Source organism: Rhinolophus hipposideros (assembly GCF_964194185.1).
Source record: "Rhinolophus hipposideros genome assembly, chromosome: 2".
NCBI lineage: Eukaryota > Metazoa > Chordata > Mammalia > Chiroptera > Rhinolophidae > Rhinolophus > Rhinolophus hipposideros.
The window spans coordinates 57,542,847-57,564,701 of record NC_138048.1 but is presented as its reverse complement, the minus strand read 5'-3'; the positions used below and the strand labels follow the sequence as shown (position 1 = coordinate 57,564,701).

At 34.3% G+C, this 21,855-nt stretch overlaps 1 protein-coding gene across 5 annotated transcripts in view; it reads left to right on the top strand.

Annotated features, from left to right (window-relative positions):
* The window catches only part of TP63 (tumor protein p63), a gene marked incomplete at both ends in the record, with an annotated part of 216,509 nt that overhangs the window by 67,204 nt on the left and 127,450 nt on the right, over positions 1–21,855 (top strand). For 4 of the 5 annotated variants that reach the window (XM_081075338.1, XM_081075337.1, XM_081075342.1 and 1 more), the window contains 2 exons: positions 10,654–10,782; positions 11,562–11,694. In XM_081075338.1, the coding sequence (XP_080931464.1) occupies positions 10,654–10,782; positions 11,562–11,694 (262 nt within the window). Of the gene's footprint in view, positions 1–10,653; positions 10,783–11,561; positions 11,724–21,855 lie in introns of those variants that run through there. The other variant, XM_081075339.1, reaches the window with a different exon arrangement.

The following is a 21,855-nucleotide window of genomic DNA, read 5'->3' as shown; positions in this document are numbered from 1 at the left end:
CTCTGCTTTCCAAATATTTCCTGCAACAAACATTTCCTTCACATCCATGTAGTCTCAGGTGGTACGCTAGGCTATGAAGCCACAAAGGCCAGAAATTGAAATAAATGAGGTTCTTATCAAGAACCAACCACTTCAGTAGAAACTACAAATAAGAAACTGTACTATAAGACAAGATGTGATCATGATCAGAAAGGAAAAAAGTGCAATGATGATTTAGTAAAAATAACTTGTCCACATGGGGGAACTTATAGGAAATATGTCATTTTCGGTAGCTAAGTTTTCTAGATAAACATATAATCTTTAAATAACATTTTATTTTTATGTTTATATTGGAATGCAGGTATTTCTGAAAATAAGGCATACTTTGCTGTCTTTTTTAGCCAAGAATAGTGTGTGCTATTAAACTCCTTCTAATGACTTAGGATCACCATAGGGAACTTTATTTACTGGGTTGCGTCATCACACCCAAGTCCTCAGGAACTTCTGAGGTGTACTTGTCTCTGTGTTGTTGTGCTTGGCTTTTAAAATTTTTTCTGCCTCTTTCATTGTTGCAAAATACTCACTTTCCTCCTCATAGAAGTCATTGTAATTCTATCAGAAATAATAAAGGCTTGAAAGTCAATTCAACCTGTATTTGTATGCTAATCCTGCTAGTCTGGGTGAACTAAGGCCATTCATTCATTCATTCATTCAACAAATGTTTATAAATGCCCCATTATTATGTAAGGAATTTTGCTATGTCTAGGGGTGTACAGATACTATGTTTCCCTAAAAATAAGACCTAGCCGGACCATCAACTCTAATGCATCTTTTGGAGCGAAAATTAATATAAGACCCGGTTTTATTTTAATATAAGACCAGGTATGATATAATGTAATGTAATGTAATATAATATAATATAATATAATATAATAATAATAATAATAATAATAATAATAATATAATACTGGGTCTTATATTAATTTTTACTTCAAAAGACTCATTAGAGCTGATGGTCTGGCTAGGTCTTATTTTCGGGAAAACACAGTATATTCATATAAGTTTCTGTCTTCAAGAGGCTATAATGTGGAAGTTTCTTAATCGTTCATACCTATACTTTCCTCACATGTCTTAAGTATAGCTGAGGCAATAACGAACACTGAAGTGTTAGGGATTATTTTGTAGGGAAGGATAGAGATAAATACACAAAAATCTTCCATGCTTACATTCTTTATTCACAAGCTTTATGGAGTACTTTCTTGTGCTACTGTAGGTTCTGGAAATGCAACAGTGAACAAGGCTGTCTGCTCCCATGGAGTTTACATTCTGGTGACAGAAATTGACAGTAGACAAGTAAATATACGATACATTTTCAAATAAGTGATTTAAAATATATAGAGAAGTGCGTAGAAGATGATCAGAGATGGGAAGTCTTTCACTTGTCTCCTAGTTCCTTTCACAACGATGTCCATAAATATGTTGCTTAATAAATCCGTATGGTCCATTAATTAAATAGACATTACTGCTAGGTATCATCTGTTACCATGTGTCAGATCTCGTTCTGAAAAAAATATCTCTACAATTTGTGATTTCTTATTATATAAACTATATTTTCTCCCCTTAATCAATTTGTATGTTTAATTTACTTAGAATAAAATAACCAGGGCAAATTATTGAAAGAAGCATAGTATAAATGTTATATCAAATGCCAAGAAATTAAATAAACATGGTAATGTGAACTTTTTACACAAGCTAGACCCTGTAAAACCCATTTGTAAAAAGGGTAAAGTACGATCAAAAGGAAATAAAGATAACAGAGAAAATGAAGGGACTTGTGAAGATCAGGTACATAGATATAAAAATTAGTCTAATAAAATAAAATTGTTCATGAATAGCAAGATAATTAATTTTTAATGTTCAAGTACTTCGATTTTTATACCAAAATCTTACCTCCTGTTATGATAAAAAGAAGAACATTTAAAATATTTAAATTTAAGCTACTTCAGTACAAAGACTTGGAACAAATGGAACTAGGATAGGCAAAAATATGTGTGGTTCCTTTCAAAGTAAGGGAAATACATAAGATCATTTAGAAAATGGGGGGGGGGTATTTTCTGCTCCAAAGAGTTCGTTTCATGAGTCTGCAGCTTCCTGCCATGCTTCCTTTTTTCTACTTAACTATACACAGCCAATAAAAATGTAAAACTATTTTGCTACAGATGAAGCAAACTTATATTTTAAAAAGTATGTATCTCCTGTTGCTCAATACAAACATCACTGAGTGTTACTCTCTTGATAGGCTGTTCATCTAATCACTCCTAAGAATGAGGCTCAACATCTGGACGTATCACTTGCTGATAAAATGTGTGATCTTAACCAACCTTTTAATCAGTTATGCAGCGGTAGAATATTGACAATAATACCCATTCTATGAATATGAATCATATGAACTTGCTAGTGTTGGCCACTTTTGTCTTACAAATAACTTCATTTTGTTCAGTATGATACACGGTTCAGGATATGACTATCAAATGAGATGAATATGAAAGTAATTTCACATTCAAGTATAACAAATGTAAATCATTATTTATGTAGCAATAAAGTATTGGATACTACATGTGTGAAATATGCTCTACAAATTAGGTCATCCTCCCATACTTAAAGTGGTAAAATATTAATGGGGATGACAAAGTACATAAGAATAACAATAGAAAATAAAATATGTGTTGAGTCAAGAAAAGGAAACCTTTGACTGGATCTGATGATAATTTATCATCTTCTAGTGTTTGGATATAATAAATGATCAGATAATAGTCTGTGAGCATCCATCCAGGGTGAGGAGTGCATCTTTGTGTCCTCTTGTTTTTTTTTTTAATTGGTATAGGGTTGCTTCTTATTTTCAGGCTCACACCTGGTTTCCAAGTGGCTTATCACGCGCTAGGGTCTATAATGAGCAAATTATAATTTCCCTCCTATTTTATACTCCACAATATTTGTCCAAGAGAAAATGTCTTCAACTTCATAAAGTACTAATTCAAGCTATAATTTGTGTTAAAATCTTAGAAGGTTTTTCATATAGTTCAGTGTGGGGCAAACCTGTTTTTGTAAAGGGCCAGATAATAAGTATTTTAGACTTTGTGGGCCACATGGTTGCTATCGCAACTCCTTCGGCTCTGCTTTTGTAGTTCAAAAGCAGTTCAAGCAGCAATATACAATACATAATAAAGGTCAACAAAATATTTATGAAAATGGGCAGTGGGCCAGATTTAACCCATGGGTGATAGTTTGGCTATACCTGATCCAGATGAAAAACTATACTGCAGATTCTTAACTTGGCTTCCAGCTATGGGACTTGGTTTGGAAGTGTGGAGGCGGCTTATAAAATCTTTGAAAATCAAACACAATCATTGTGTGTCAGCATGTATATTTCTTTTTCTTTGCATTTATTGTATGAGACTGTTCGTTGCTATGACTGGATTCCCAAAATAGGTCTGACTGAGAAGAGTTGAAGGCCATTGCCAATAGATTATTTTCTTAATGAATCAGACTAATTTTTGGAAGTTTGAGGGAAATGAATCTTTTCTCAATTTCTAAAGAGTTCATTAAATGTTCTGAGTTGTCTGTCAAAGGATGTGTAGCCCTCTGTGGTGGTTACTTCCATCTCAGCAAGGTTGTAGAATCACTCTCACTAACAGAGAGACCTCTCTCCACCCACTGTTCTCTAGGTGGAAGGTGAAAGAATAAAATTCCATCTAACAGAAGAAAGTTGTTAATGGCCCTGATTTAGATTATGTGAGTGACTTTCTGGAGGAGGATTTATTTCAAGCATATGAATAAATTTACTCCTCCAGGGCTCTTGGGAACTACTGGGTACAATAAAGAGGCAATTTACTGAAAAGCATCAAAGTGTCCTTAGGCATCCTTATAACTAAACATGACAATTAATTATAAGGTTATAATAATAACAGAGTAAACTGAAAGTGTGGGAATCTTCCTGAACTAAAAATATAAAAGGGATTGTGTGATTTGGAATGCTCTTGAGGCCAACCAGAAGACTTGTTCTGGATAATATCCAGAGAGGTTGGTAATACAGGCTTAAGCAATAATTTGATGGATTGATAGATTGATGGAAGGAAGGAAAGGAAGAAGGAAGGGAAGAAGGGAGGAAGGGAGGGAGGGAGGGAGGGAAGAAGGGAGGGAGGGAGGGAGAAAGGGAGAAAGGAAAGGAGGAAAGAAAAAAATGATGTGTAGATGAGCCCATGTTTAAAGTTTTGAACCACCTTTATCTGAGAACTAGGGACACTCCCAGAGAATTTGAGTGCTCTAATCCGCTTGGGAACAAAAGTGACTTCAGTCGTCTTAACTAACTGCATTTGAGAGTCAGCTACTTATGGTAACATTGAGAATCTGTAGAAAAGCCAGATGTTGTAATATTCAATGATTAGTACTAGTTTTCCCATGTGATTTTTCTGCTTACTTGGAAGGGAAGGGATAACTATTATGGTGAAACAGAATTAGTAGTATATTTTGTTCTTTAACTGAAAATAAATCTAACTATGAAAATTTCATATTGCTCAACTTTTATGATGAATAGAAATTACAAGTCATACATGTAATGTAATAAAGCATACATTTTGAAGCCCTAGAATCTTAAATTTAAATCTCAGTACTGTCATTTAGTAGCTGAGTGATGTTAAACTACTTAATTATTCTCTCTGAGACTAAAAATTGTCATGTAAACTGGAAAAGCAGGCCTTGTGAAGTAAAATCTTGTCACAGTCAATGGCAACCCTTTCCTGCCAATCACGAGCAAATAGAGCACAAATCGAAAGGAGTGACCTATGTTGGCTTTCCTGCCCTTAAGAAGGTCACAGTCCAGTGGGAAATAAAGAGTTGGAGCACAAAAGGTTATAACAAAAGGTAAAAATTAGACAAACATTAAAGGTGTTATTTTCCAGCATTAAACTTGAAAAACGTTCAGAAAAACATGTCTCATTCATCAGTACATCTCCCACAAAGCCTTTCACATAATAAATTCTCTCTCTCTCTCTCTCTCTCTCTCTCTCTATATATATATATATATATATATATGTGTATATATATACATATGTGTATATATGTGAGTATATATGTATATGTGTATGTGATATGTCTGTGTATATATATGTATATGTATGCATGTGTGTGTGTATATTTGAATCATTTGCCCATAAACATTTAATTGAAATAAATTTACAGACAGGATTTTATTATTTTTAATCTGAATAAGTTTACTGCATAATTTTTTAAATGGCTTTCAAAATCAGATAATAGAAACATACTTAGGAAATGATCAGTTTTAAGTATTCATTTTCTATTTTTGAAAATTATTTAAGTTTGATATTTTATAATAATAAATTATAATAATGATTTTGTTTAACAACTGCCTTGGAAAACTCCAGAAATTTTAAGTCTCTTTTCATTAGTCAATACTCAGCATAACAATGGATCTAGGGTAATTTCTTCAGGTGTGGGCCTCCTTTTCTTACGAAATAAGGGACCAAGATTAGACAGTCTCCAAAGGTACAGCAAACTTTGAAATTCTATAAGGTCCTCAAAGGTTTAGAATCATCTGTGACCCCAACCGTCAGCACAGTTGGTGAGGGGCCCCACCAGGTCTCCTCTCACGGAGATTCCTGAAGGCACATTCTCTCTAGTAGAACAGCTGACGCTGTTAAGGGGGTCTTTGAGTCAGAAAATCTAGGAGCAGCCAATGAGCTTCTGGTCTGAATCACTACTAAATACTGTTTTATTTTGTTAAGTGAATTAGGATATTTTGTATAGAATCAAGTATATTTATAGTTTTATAACTTTAAGTTTGGGTGTTCTAAAGGGGAATAAGGAGGTTTTAAACAGAAAATGATAAGTCTGGGAATTGCTATAAAAGGCCACGAGTTGGGGAATTTGTGATGACAATTAGTATCTAATGCATAAATTTGTTTGTACTCGGCTGTTGGTAAAGATCTATGTTGAAAACAATATAGCTGGAGTGAACTGGATCTTTTTAGATTTTAACTTTTCCATCTTTTCAGTAAGAAAAATTGAGCTCAATGGTCTCTGAGATCTATTAATTTTAAAATCCACCTATAAAATTAAGGTTGTTTTGAATTGAAATTTTAGAGATTTGGAAATTTTTCAGGAGCACTGAAAGAACTTAGATGTAAGACAAGTTTGAGTGATGACTTTGGGCAGAAGAGGAAGAGCAAAAGGGAATACAGACGGTTAGCAGACACCCCTTTGTATTTTCAGGTCATTTCTACAAAGGATAAGGTTCTTTTCCTTTTCTTTTTTTACCCTGAATTAATACAAAGAGTTTAGGATAGGTAATCTAAGAAAAACAAGCTGAAAGAAAAAAGAATTGACTTTAGGCTTTCTATTATTGGGTGTGACTGGTTTGACAAAACCATTTGAACAGAGTGATTGTTCTATGAGTAACTGATACTGAGATTCACCCAAAGGCAAAGCATTGTAAGGTAGGTAGGATTTATCTCACTCTTCCTGTCCCTATGGCACCACCTGATTTCTTTCCTTCCTTTCTCGCAATATTTTACATATTTATTCAGAAAATGGGAATTGAAGCTGAGTGTGCCTAGAAGAGACTCTGAAGATCCTCTAACCTAGATCATTGATTTTTAATTAAACACTTTCTTCCTATGAAATACTGCTTAGAATAGAATCCTGAGACAAGCAAAATCTAGACTTCATGGTGTTAAGGAAGGGTGTGTGGGGGTGGCATCTGGAATCCAACTAGAATAACCATTTCTTTACATGTGGTGAACACACTGAAGCAATGGGAAACTTAGGGTTTCATGAAACACAATTTGAAAACCATTGATCTATCTCAAACCTCACCTCCATCTTTGTAATACAACCCCCTTAAAGCTTGAGTCCTTGAGGAGGGAAGTTGACCAATTTAATGTAGTAAGCCTGATGCAAAGGTGACCTAGAGAAAAGTGAGAGATCATGGAGGCATTATTTTGGCCTAAGGGCACAGATAGAGGGAGAATGGTTTGAACTGGAGAGAAATGAAAAATAATTCAGGTTTAATATAATTACTTTATTTGTGTGTGCTCAATTCAGCAAGTATTTTCTGTGTACCAATTATGTACTTGATACAAATATAGCCAATTTATTGACTACCAGGCATTGTCTAGAAACTGCGTGGCACATCATTTCAAGTAAGCCTCTCAACTACCCCATGCAGGAAGCATGGTTGAAAAGACTAATGTACAAAAAGGATAAGTAACTTGACCTTGGCCTCACAGTATGTCAAAAGTAGAGCTAAAATTTGAACCCAAGCCTGTCTCACTCCAAAACTGATGTTCTACTCTAACTTCAAGGAGCTATCGAACTGGAAGAAGTGCAAAGAGGAGAGAAATGAACTTTGCCCTCAAGTTAGTTAAAATCTTCTACAGTAGATCGATTGTTATATGACTAAAATAGGGTACACTAGCATGGACGAGATGCAACTAAGGATCAGACAATTTGAAAAAAAAAGACTATATTTCAAATAAGGGACCATGGTATACTTTGTGGGAAGGAATGCATTGAGAATCGGGGAGACTTTTGAGAATTGTAGAGTGGAGGTCACAGTCAAGGGTGCTAACGTTACTGGAGTTGGGAGCCTTGTCCAAAGTTTAGCAGTTGAGTAGTGGTAGCATCCAAAATACAGGAAAGGTCTTTTAGGAGTAAGAGGAAAACTAGAGGGAAAATATAAAACAAAGGAATGGCAGCGTAAGAACAGAGAGAAACCAGAACTTCCACGCGGAAATAGATATAAAGGATGACTGTGGAGCCAACAGCGTTTTTCTCTCTTCTGCTTTAGCTAAAGTGACTGTGTCTTTCCTTCCATCTAACCCTTCCTTGTGCTTTCATTAATTTATGGAAAGTATTATTGTCAAGGGATCCCGTGATCTTCTTGGATCAATCCTAGTAAATATTCTTCAGGTCTTAATCTTCCGGGATCTCTCTGCCATGTTCAATACTGTGATTCTTTTAAAAATGTTTTTCCATTGGCTTCTAAGATGCCATAAACTTTTCATTGTCTTTTCATAAACTTCTTACTTCTTAGATTCTTCAAATAGGTCTCCTTCTCTCCTTTCTGCACATTCTCTGCATAGTTCATTGTATCCACTCTATGGATTCTTTTTTACCCTATGATAAGGATTTCTGCTTTTAAACTTATGACCCAGTCTTCGTCCTAAAGTTTAAGGTTTATTCAACTGTCCACTTCCCTTTTTATAGATCTCACAGGTACTTCAAACTCAGCAAGCTAAAATGGAACTCATCATCTCTTCTTTCTCTTTAAGCCAGATCTTCCTACTATATTCATATTTACTGATTTAGTTAAGGGAGTCATCAACCACTCAGTTCAAAAAAGCTGGAAACTTGAATTTATCCTTGACTCTCCCTTCTCCCTTCATTAGTAACATAAACAATATTTGATTTAGCTTTTTCACTAATTATTGAATTTGTATCCATATTCTCCATCCCTACTTCTGTTATCATTCTATTGTCTTAGCTGGACTGGTGCAACAACCTCCTAAATAACCATTTTGCTCATAAACTAATTTGCTGTAAATCCTTCCTTTACACAACTTTCAGAAGTATCAACATAAAGCATATTCTGATTGTATCAATCTCATACTTTAAATTATTTCATGCTGTAGAGGTGGATACACTAACCTACATATGTGTTAAAAAAATTGAATAGAACTAAATATATACAAAAACACCCACACAGACACACAGACGACTACGAGTAAAACTAAGAATTTCTGAATAAGATCAGTGGAGTGTATTAATATCAATCTCCTGGTTGTGGTATTACGTGGTAGTTTTGTAAGATGTTACCATTGGGGGAAACTGGGGAAAAGGTACATAGACTTGTTCTGTATTCTTTATTACAACCACATGTGAATCTACACTGATCTCAAAATTTAAAAGTTCATTTAAAAATGTCTTACAAAAAATAACCTTTAATACTAGTAGAAGTATTGAGGTATGTGAGCTTCAAACATAGCATTCAAGTTTCTACTTTACTCTTCAACTTATTCTCTCAGCATTCTCCTCCCCAAATGTTTACACTCTAGAAGAATAGATAAAAGGAGAAAAATAGGTAAAAGCATCATTACTGTTGTTTCACTGGATAGGTCATGGGTGCCAGATAATTGAGAGAATTGTGAAGACTAGCTTGGGGTAAAGATTGGAATGAGTAGGAAAAGGGGCTAGGACAGAGATAGAAATGGAGGAACAAAGAAACTAACACAATCACTTACATACTCGTACATCAAGTTATTTTCCATTTTAGTATTTTGTTTATGCTAATGCCATAAGCTGCTCACTTATAATTTTAGTCCTTACCTGGCCTGGCTAATTTCTCCTCTTTATTTAAGGCTCTTTCTTTGACCCATCAGATAAGATGATGTATTCCATCTGTATTCTTTTACAGTGTTATACATACTCTTATTACATTTTTTACAGGTTGGTTTTCATGCACCATGGCCTTCTAGAGTGTGAGTGCCCATTATCGTTCCTGGCAAATAATAGATTCTCTATATATGTTTGACTTGAGTAAATGAAAGTGTTTCTCCATATAGCTTTGAAATCATGGGCAATAAATTCAAAGAATGCTATTATTTTCTGTTATGTAACTAGACCAAGCATTCATTTGCAAATTTAAAATGATTAACTGTTCTAGTACACTATTTAACTCTTTTTAATAATAAAAGTAATGATTGAGAGCTTTGCTAATTTCATCCTGGGGTAAAATTAGTCTACTGATAATCACAGTGAACCACATACTAAGATGATCTGTGTAGATAAAATACAGAGTTGGAAAAATCATGACCTGAGAGCGCTGATGTTTTCCTTTACGTATATAAAGATCTAAGTTATTTTTATTTCTATTTTTTTAACGTAAAAGCAAACTTGAGGATCCAGCAACCAAATAAAGAAAACAGAAATAGGATTCATTTTGCAACACACTCAGATGTTTGCTTATCCTTTAGTCTAACTAGAATTCCATACTCCAATTAAAAACCACCCACACACACATCAAGGTAGGTAACTAGTGATTAAAAAAAAAAAAAAAAAAAAAAAGTCTAGGTCCAGAAACTTGAGTTTATTGTCCCTGGGCATGATACTAAAATGGTAGTTATGAGGGGGGTGATTATGCTGAGGGTGAAATTTAAGTTTCTGAACTTGCTTCTGTTTTCTGATTTTACTATTTTACTTGCTGGAGGCTTAATGGGCAGATAATCAGTGAAGACATTTATAAAATGGGTTTAATAATAGGTCAGACTTGCTGTCAGACTTAATGAGGGAATGTTTATTTACTTTTTGAAATCTACAGAACTTAGATTGAATAGTAGAAGTGTAGAGTGTAACAACATTATTAGTTTTAAAAAAGCTTTGATAGAAGACATGATTGTCTGATTTTATTGCAAAATGGTATCCATGACACTACCTGAAGAAACACAATTGTGCAATTTGTAAAATTTGCTACTATATATATACCTGCATGATTTTCAAGATTCACTTGATTTTTCTTGTTGATCAAATATGTTTCAATTTAAGTATTTTGTATCATAAATACAGAAAATATAATCTTAATTTTATTTTTGTCCTTTTAAGGTTCGTAGAAACCCCAGCTCATTTCTCTTGGAAAGAAAGTTATTATCGGTCCACTATGTCCCAGAGCACACAGACAAGTGAATTCCTCAGTCCAGAGGTTTTCCAGCATATCTGGGATTTTCTGGAACAGTAAGTATCAAATAAGAAAGAAAAAAAATAGGTTGTACTTGAACTAGTAAAAGTAAGTAAATATGAGTGGTCAAAATATTGCATTAGTATGGCATATTTCCAGAATCAATAACAACCAGTTATTGTTGGGAAAACTTTATTCCTCCAATGGTATCTCTGTGTTCAAAATGCAGTGGAGATTTATTCATTTTCCAACATTAAAAGATCAATATTATTTCAAGGCATTGTAATCGAAAGATCAGAAGGATCTCCTGCCCAACCCGAAATAATTTCCCCAATGACTCCCTCATACTTAAAATCTATTCTTTTGACTTAAAGACTGTTTACTGTTACAGTGCAAATACCCCATCAGAAAGTAACACAGTAAATTTTGTTGGTCTTTATGCCTCCCTAGGAGAAAGATTAGTATCTCTTTTCTTAAGATCTGGATTGAATAAATGAGTAATTAAATGGAAAGTGAATGAATATAAGAGCACCAGGGACACTTTCATAAAAATATCCCAGATACGTTTGTTCTTTCCTGTGTTCTACCTAGTAGTTCCTTGATGAGTGCAGGGTTCATGATTCCGATTTTACAAATAAGGCTTAGATTTGAACCGCCTGTGATTACACATCTGGTAAGTGGTTGGACCAGGATTCAATCATAGGGTTTCTGACTCCAACCAATGAGCCTTGGCAACCTTGAAACAGAAAGAGCTCTTTGTTACCAACTGGATGAGTATGTTTTAGTCCCTTTCCATGTCTAACACACTTTTTTGTTTGTTTTTCCTTTATTTTAGGCCCCTATGTTCAGTTCAGCCCATTGACTTGAACTTTGTAGATGAACCATCAGCAAATGGCACAACAAACAAGATTGAGATTAGCATGGACTGTATCCGCATGCAGGATTCGGACCTGAGTGACCCCATGTGGGTGAGTGACCTGGGCTTCCCCTTTAATCTGTGAGCCATGTGATCCACATTTCTGCTGCACCTGCCTTTTTTATGGCATATGAAAAGGCAGATGTCTCGGAATGGGCAATGCCATTGGGAAGTGAGGCAATGCGGTCAGCAGAGAGAAAATTAGGAGCTTGCAGATTCTGTGCCTGCTTCAATCCTCCATGATGCATATGTTTCCACTGGTGGGGAAGGTGGTTGGAAATAATTCCTACATCATTTATCTGAATTGCTTTTTATGTCTATCTTGATTTAGAGAGGATGGTTCCTGCCCAAGGCTTTCCAGTCAGAACCAGAATCTAGATCTGAATTCTATCCAAAGCGCTTCCTTTATGGCAAAATCCCTCTTTCCTTCTTCATTTCATTAATGAACTATCCTTCTTTAATGAAAGAGGATAAAGTAAATTCTATGCGAACACACAGATTGAAGTACCTAATAATAGAATGAGAGGAAAGAAGATAACTAATACATAAAACAGGCTTTCTTTGGTTTTACTACTGAGTCATTCAGGACCTTAGGCCTCGGTTTCTCATCTACAAAATTGTGAGAACTTTTATGCCACACACCTCCCAGACAGCTAAAGAGGGTAATGGGATAATGAAAGTAAAACACTTTTCTGAGATGTTTAGATGAAATTTCCTATATTTATGCAATCCATAATGCTGATGGGTTCTTTTCTTTCACTTTTTTTAAATCATTCATTTACTACACAAGTTATGCTGCTTTTTCTATAAAAATTAAAAGCAAAAACAAACAAAAAATATTTCTAGAAAACTAGAAAAAAAATAGAGCTAGAAAGAAGATAGGGTTTCATAGAATGTCTGCTAAAGTGATTAAAGAGAGTGCTTTATGAAATGCTTTGCCTTTGCGGAGGCAATTTACTTTATTTCATGGCCTAGTACATATGAAAGAACTTGAGTATATGTTTAGTATGCCTTACCTTTCTTGCCTAATACAAGATTTTATTGGAATTATTACAATATGCTTTTTGATATGGATTGTACTATTATTGGGAGAAGGTGAAGTGGAGAAAGGGGAGAAGGAATAACCCAAAATAGAAAGATGTAAATTTGTAAATACACTAAGGCTTTGTTGCTATACTGGCAAGGGAAAATTAATATTTTTCACTGACCCCTTCTAATATGGATACAGTTCTCAATTATTCTTGAGCTAGTGAAAGTAACCTGACAGATAAATCCAAGGGACACATCATTCAAGGCCTTGGAATGTATTATAATTGAATATAAATATGTGTAAATTCTGATTTGACAATGACTTAGAAATATCCCTAATTCACTAAATAAAATTATCTCTTAAATTGACAGGTAGCACCTGCCTAGGCAAACCTACCTTTTTATATTCTCTCCAGGGATTTTCTGTTATGATTCTTGGACTCATAAATGCAAGCAGAGGTTGTAAAATTTAAAACTGAGGATCAAGCCTTTCCTTTTACAGTTCCTATTATTATATTTCCACATACTAAAGTATGTGGGGTTTTTTTTTTCTTAGTATCATGCTGTTTCTTGCTTCTTTGTTTTATTAGAGATTTTCTCCTTGAGGATATCCTTTTTTTTTTTTTTTTTTTCCGTGCTCTCTAGCCAATTTCTACCCATCCCACAGCACCCAGTTTGTCCTACCCTAACTGGGAAAACTTTCCGTATCACTGTTGTCCACTAGTGTGAATTAGAGACCATTACTCTGAAGCAACCTAAGTGTATTTTTAGTCATATTATTTGTTATACAATATTATAGTTGTTTATTTCTTTGTCTCTAAAGGGGAAAAGGGCCACATTTTGCCATGCCCTGTATTTGTTACAGTGGCACATAGTAAGCCATTAGTAATTTTTGAAGTCAAACAAAATGAGACTTGCAAGTTATCTAAGTAGTCAAAAAGTTCTCTTTCAAATACCCTTGTCCAAAAGAACTTTGCTCCTCCAAGGTATTGCATTTGAGAGGAACTTGAACTCTGTTTCTTCTTGAGTACTTCTTTCTCTGTGAATGTTAGGGATGGTGTGTGGAGAAATCTCCACTCTTCCTCCATGGGTTAGTCATATAATAGAGAGTCTCTACACTTTTCCTTCCTCTGAAGAGACCCAGAAAATCATTGGTCATTAGGAATGATGAAACGGAATTTTACCATCACTTATTAGCATCTTTCAGCTTGAAATTGTTTACCTGATTAAATTGAGGATAACAAGAAACTAGGAAATAAGACCCAGGGTAGAAATACTCATAAGGAATGATGGATTAAAATGATTCAGCAAAAGCTAGGAAACAAAAGGAAAAGGTGTTTTGCCAATGGGCAGAACAAAATAGATAATTTGGAAACAAGTGTATTGAAAGGAATATACAAGTAAAAACAAAGCAAAACACAAACAAATAAAAACTTAGCCTATCTGTGGCTGCCTTATTTTGGTCTCCAAAGAACTGAAACATTCACAATGAATTATAGTTCTATATGGACCCTGGGTCTACCTTTGTCTTACAACCATTCCAACATGCTCATATATGTCCACGTGTGAAAGCCACGTAGATGGGACTAGATAACAACAATAGTTTTCTGCAACAGTAGTGGCAAATGGTGGACACTCTCAGGCTTTACAATTAGTGTTTTAGTTTGGAAAGTTAAGAACTAGGATCCTCTGAGATCCCTAGTACTTCTAAACTGACAGCTGCTGCAACTGGTGTGAGGCTCTTTTCTTCTACTACTTGGTAGCATATGTTTCGTTTTCTGTGTATAGGTTAATAGCTAATATAGTTCCAAAACTCTACACATAAATTCCATTCCTTTTGAATATAATTGGTAAAAAAATGGGATCTCAGCCAAGCATCCGTTTACAATGCAAGAAATATGAATCTGTGGACAGGAAACGACATGTCAAATAATTAAAGACAGAAATCTTGAAATCGAGAATGTCATCCCATTTTTATTGATTTTTGATGCACCCATCATCTTAGCAACTAGTCATGAAATGGGATCATGTTTTGCTCTAATTATTAATAAAGGGAATTTGGATTGTGGAGAATGTGTGTGCCATCTTCATTAGAAGGATTTTAATGTCACTGAAGAATGTGCTGCATTGGATTAGCAAGACCCTTTTTGGCTTTTGATTCTGTTGTCTGATATAGGGCTTTATATGTCGGCTTTGAATTATTTGTAAACTGTCTAAGCATGTCTGTCATATCGTCAAGAGGTGGATAATGATGGTAACACTTAAATGTTCTCTTAGAATGATTGATGAAAACTATATAACTCTTACTTTTGCATTTGTTTATAATTTGAAGGAATCCCTGTTTAGCTGAACTGGGGTTTTCCCTAGTGATTCACATAGTAATCATCTAAAACCATCTGTTTTTGTAAATTCTTATTGTAGCATCCCAGATATAAACAAAGAGTCTCCAGCTCTACATTTCAAAAGAGCAGGTAGTATGTTTATAGTATTTGGAAAGGCTTGTGCCACAGCACCTAGCATAATGTCCTACATCTTATATGGCCCAAGATTCATGTAAGATTTCAAGTTTATATACAAGATCTAGCCACAAGCATTTCCGTAGCACTTTCTGTATGTTAAGTTCTTTGTGATACAAATAAACAAATCATAGTGTCGAGCCTTGAGAAGACCATAATATAGCAGAAAGACAAATCTGTATAAAATTACTTATGAAAACTACTCAGATGTATATATATATTAAAGTCACATTAAAGAAACAATTTATTGTGCATCCGAAAGACTGGCAATATGTTACGGAAATGATGGTTTTTATTTGGGCCTTGAAATATGAGTCAAATTAATTAAAACAGGGTAAAGGAAAAGTAGTCCAACTAAGGGTAACTGTTATAAAAATAATTTATTAAAAACCATAATGTAAAACTCAATAGTTTTAAAAGATTGAAATTTTTTTCAAAAGAGAAATTTACATAGACATAAATTTTAAAAATTACAATGCATGACTAATGTTTAATAGCCCTAAAAAACTAAATAATTGAAAATTAATAATAATAAAAAAGATTAAATCCATCCCCCCACCCTTTGGCATAAAGTATAAGTAATTAACAGATGTTTAATAGATATAAAAATGTTGAACCTCTCTAATAATAATAATTTTTAAAAACTCTATACATTGAAGCAATGAGATTATTTATTATCTATCTGGTCAACAAAGATTCAAATGATTGATAATATCCAGTGCTGGTGAGATTGTTGGGAAACAGTCAATCTTCTCACTTCTGGCGGGAGTGTAAATTAACAATATATTTGGGGGACAACTTGCCCATTCTAATTTATTTAACTTTAAGGTACTTACTCTTTGGTCCATAAGTACCACTTCAGGGATTCTTTCCCCACAAAATGATTCAATTATAAACAAGTATATGGGGGCGGCCAGATGGTTCAGTTGGTTAGAGCGTGAGCTCTGAGCAACAGGGTTACCGGTTCGATTCCCACATGGAGGACCAGTGAACTGTGCCCTCCACAACTAGATTGAAGACAATGAGCTGCTGCTGAGCTGCCAGAGGGGCGGCTGGATGGCTCAGTTGGTTAGAGCGTGATGGTTGCCGTTCGGCTACTGGACTTGGAGTTGATCTGCGCCCTCCACAACTAGATTGAAGGACAACTACTTGGAGCTGATTGGCCCTGGAGAAACACATTGTCCCCCAATATTCCCCAATAAAATTTATAAAGAAATAAAAAAAACAAAACAAAACAAAATAAAAAAAACAAGTATACATAGAAACACACACATACATGCATATAGACATACACACACACACGCAGAAATGAAGGCTTCATTGAAGTATTATTTATAATAACTGATGATAGGACCAAATTTAATTCTGTAGACTAAAGTTTTGGACTTAGATAGGAAAGAAATTAACAGTTTAAAGCAAGTGAGGATTAAGCCCTCACACCATTGTAAGATGGTATTAGTTATGATGTGTGGTTATTTTCATCTTGGTAACCTTATTCATGATTTTCAGTGTGATTTCTTTATTTGTGCTTTGTATGCAGTGTCTTTTATATCCTGGGGAAAATTATGTAGAATTGATATTGTTTCTTATTAAATGTTTGGTAGAATTTGCTTGTGAAACCATCTGGTTCCAAGTATTTCTTTTTATGATGCCCTTTAATTATACATTCAGTTTCTTTATTAGTTATAGAACTACTTAGATGATTTGTTTTACCTTAGGTAAGTTTTCATAAATTGTGGTTTTTGAGGAATTGGTTAATTTCATCAAAGTTTTTGAATTTGTGTAAGTAGAATTGTTTGGAGTATTCCTTTATTATCCTTATAATGTCTGGGGGATCAGTAATACCCTCCTCTTTCATTCCTATTATTGGTAACTTGTATCTTTCTCAGTCTTGCTAGACATTTATCAATTTTATTGATCTTCCAAAAAACCAGCTCAACTTCTTGGTTTTAGTGTTTTTTCTGACTGTTTTTCTGGTTTCAACTTAATTATTTCTGGTCTTCTTTTATTTCCTTTCTGCTTCTTTGGGTTTATTATGCTGTTCTTTTTTAAGTTTCTTAAATTGAACTTTATATTATTGATTTGAGATCTTTCTTCTAATATTAATAGTATTTGCTTTTATAAGTTTTCCACTGAACACTGCTTTAGTTATATCATAAATTTTGATACGTTGTATTTTCATTTTTTTATTTTAAAATATTTTCTAATATCCGTGAGACTTCCTCTTTCATCTATGTGTATTTAGAAGCATGCTGTTTCATTTCCAAGTGTTTAGATATTTTTCTGGTGCCTTTCCATTACCGACTCCCAGTTTAGTTCCATTATGGTCAGAAAACATACCTTTTGTGATTTCAAATGTTTTAAATTTGTTAGTTTGTTTCATGAGTGAGGATATGATTTATCCAGAGATGTTCCATGTGCACTTGAAAAGACTGTGTGATCTGTTTCTGTTGTGTAGAATGTTCCATAAATATCAATTAGTTCTAATTGATTTATGATATGCAATTCTTATATACCCTTGCTTATTTTTCTGCCTACTATTTCTGTTGATTACTGAGAGAAGTGTTGAAGTCTTCAACTCTAATTATGGATTTGTCTCTGCTTTCAAATCTGTCGATTTTTGTTTCATGTACATTGAAGCTCTGTTTTTCAGTACATCATGTTTAAGGTTGTTATATCTTGTTGAATTGATCCTTCTATTATTATATAATATTTCTTTATCCATGGTAATGTAGTTTGCTACAAAGTCTATTTTGTCTTTACTTATGTTAGTATAACTAATATTACTTTTTTTTGGTTAATGTTTGCATGGTAAATCTTTACTCCATCCTTTACTTTTAACTTATTTTTATCATTATATTTGAAATATCTTCTACACTACAGATAGTTGACTTTTTTTTTATCCATTCTGGCACTCTCTGTCAATTAATTGGTATATTTACATTTATTCACATATAACTTAATTTGAACCACACCTATAGATATATATTTAATTATTATAGAATTATATCAGTAGTTTTTGATATGCTAATAGTTTTAAATCTGTATCTGATAATTTCAGTATATATAGTGAAATATATATCACCATCTGTGAGCAAATTATTTTTCAGTAAGTCACTTCAGTCAGGCTCCAAGGGGCTGGTTAACATCATTGCTGTGTGGATCACCCAAACATTCTAAATCTCCCTCCTTGGATGCCTCCACCTAGCTTACAAAGTAGAAAGGATGTGATTCCTGATATGTCATACAAAGAACAATTACTTTCTGTGTCTTGGTCTCCAGGCACAATGTTGCCCAACTCTAAGTCTTGCATCAATAACAAGAGCTCACTTTAAAGACGCCATCTCTATTTTTCTTCCCTTTTCTTCTTTCTTTGGTCTTCTTCAGGCTTTCAGAGCCACCCCACACCACCACCACCACCCTCATTTTGTTTCCCCTGTGCATTCTGTTGCTCCTTTACAAGTTCCCTACTTCTCTCCTATCTTCTCTTCCCCCTTTTCTGGTCTTCCAGAAAATCACTAGAGTTCAATGGTGTTTTTTTGTTATTGTTATTGTTTTTGTTTTTTCCCTAACTTTGATGACTATCTTATTCAATATAGGGCTTTATGATTTACTACTTACATTAGAATTACAGCATGAGATTTGTAGTTAGACACGTGGGTTGTTTTGCCTTTATTAATTTTAGCTGTGTGAACTTGATAATCATGAGCCTCTCTCTCCTCATTTGTATGCATATACATAATATCTGTCATGGGCCTTAGAGAATTGTGATGGTTACTTTTTTTTTTTTCAATTAAAGTTTTTTAAGATGGCAATTGTTAGCAAAGTTACATAGATTTCAGGTGTACAGTTCTGTATTACATCATCTATAAATCCCATTGTGTGTTCACCACCCAGAGTGAGTTCTCTGTCCATCACCATATATTTGATCCCCTTTACCCTCATCTCCATCCCCCCACCCCCTTTACCCTCTGGTAACCACTAAACTGTTGTCAGTGTCTATAAGTTTTTATTTCTTCATTTGTTTTATTTGTTTTATTTCTTCATTTCTTCATTTGTCATTTATTTCTTCATCTTGTTCTTTTGCTGTTTTCAGTTTTATAAACCACATATCAGTGAAATCATATGGTTCTTGACTTTTTCTGTCTGACTTATTTCGCTTAGCATTATAATCTCAAGAGCCATCCATGTTGTCACAAATGATACTACTTCCTTTTTTTCTTATGGCCGAATAGTATTCCATTGTGTATATGTACCACAAATTCTTTATCCATCCATCTATCAAAGGATACTTTGGTTGTTTCCATGTCTTGGCCACTGTAAATAAAGCTGCAATGAACATTGGAGCACACTTGTCTTTATGGATAAATGTTTGCAGATTTTTTGGGGTAGATACCCAGGAGAGGGATTGCTGGGTCATATGATAAACCCATTCTTAATTTTTTGAGGAACCTCCACACTGCCTTACATGATGGCTGCACCAGTCTGCCTTCCCACCAACAGTGTATGAGGGTTTCTTTTTCTCCACAGCCTCTCCAACACTTGTTACTATTTGTCTTGTTGAATGATAGCCATTCTAACTGGTGTGAGGTGATATTTCATTGTGGTTTTTATTTGCATTTCTCTGATGATTAGTGATGTTGAGCATTTTTTCATATGTCTATTGAACATTTGTATGTCCTCTTTGGAGAAATGTCTCTTCAGGTCCTCTGCTCATTTTTTAATTGGATTGTTTGTTTTTCTTCCTGTTGAGTTGTATGAGTTCCTTATATATTTTGGATATTAGCCCCTCATGGGAGACGTTGTTGCAAAAATATTCTCCCATTTTGTTGGTTGCCTCTTTATTTTGTTGATGGTTTCTTTTGCTGTGCAGAAGCTTTTTAGCTTTATATAGTCCCATTAATTTATTTTAGCTTTTATTTCCCTACCCTTTGGAGTCAAATTCATAAAATGCTCTTTGAACCCAAGATCCATAAGTTTAGTACCTACATTTTCTTCTATGCTGTTTATTGTTTCAAGTCTTATGTTTAGGTCTTTGATCCATTTTGAATTAATTTTTGGTACATGGTGACAGAGAGCAGTCTAGTTTCATTCTTTTGCACGTGGCTTTCCAATTCTTCCAGCACCATTTATTGAAGAAGCTGTCTTTTCTCCATTGTATGTTTTTGGGTTCTTTGTCAAAAACTATCTGTCCGTATTTATGTGGGTTTCTTTCTGGGTTCTCAGTTCTATTCCATTGGTCCATGTGTCTGTTTTTCTGACAATACCATACTCTTTTGATTATTGTTGCCCTGTAGTACAAGCTGAAGTCAGGGAGTGTGACACCTCCAGCATTTTTTTTTTCTTTGGATTGCTTTGGCTATTCTGGGTCTTTTGTGGTTCCATACATATCTGATGATTTTTTATTCATTTCTTTAAAAAATACCATTGGGACTTTGATGGGGATTGCATTAAATCTACATATTGCTTTAGGTTATACCACATTTCCCCGAAAATAAGACCTAACTGGAAAATAAGCCCTAGCATCATTTTTCAGGATGACATTCCATGAACATAGCCCTCATCTTTTGGATCAAAAATTAATATAAGACCTGGTCTTATTTTCAGGGAAACATGGTGTGGCCATTTTACCTATGTTGATTCTTCCAATCTATGAGCATGGAATGTCTTTCCATTTCTTTGTGTCTTCTTCAATTTCTTCTAAAAATATCTTATAGTTTTCAGTATATAGGTCTTTCACATCCTTGGTTAAGTTTATTCCTAGGTATTTCATTCTTTTTGTTGCAGTTGCAAAAGGCAATGTTTTATTTCTTTTTTTGAGATTTCATTGTTAGTATACAGGAATGCAATGGACTTTTGTATGCTGATTTTGTAGCCGGCAACTTGACTGTATTCATTTATTGTTTCTAGTAGCTTTTTGGCGGAGTCTTTAGGGTTTTGTATATATAGCATTATGTCATCTGCAAAAAGTGACAATTCAACTTCTTCATTCCCAATTTGGATGTCTTTTATTTCTTTCTCTTGCCTGATTGCTCTGGCTAGGACTTCCAACACTATGTTGAAAAGCAGAGGTGATAGGGGACAGCCCTGTCGTGTTCCTGAACATAGAGCAAAGGGCTTCAGTTTTTCACTGTTAATTATGAGATTAGCTGAGGGCTTGTCATATATGGATGGCCTTTATTATGTTAAGGTATTTTCCTTCTATACCTATTTTATTAAGTGTTTTAATCATAAATGTATGTTGTATCTTGTGAAATGCTTTTTCTGCATCAATTGATATAATCATATGATTGTTGTCCTTTATTTTGTTTATGTGATGTATCACATTGATGGATTTGCAGATCTTGAACCATCCTTGTGCCCCGGGGATAAACCCCACTTGGTCGTGATGAATAATCTTTTTAATGCATTGTTGCATTCGATTGGCTACAATTTTGTTTAGGATTTTTGCATATGTATTCATCAGAGATATTGGTCTGTAGTTCTCTTTTTTTGTGTTGTCCTTACCAGGTTTTGGTATCAGAGTAATGTTAGCCTTATAAAATGAGTTAGGGAGTATTGTCTCTTCTTCAACTTTTTGGAAAAGTTTGAGCAGGATTGTTATTAGATCCTCTTTGAATGTTTGGTAGAATTCACTAGTGAAGCCGTCTGGTCCCAGACTTTTTCTT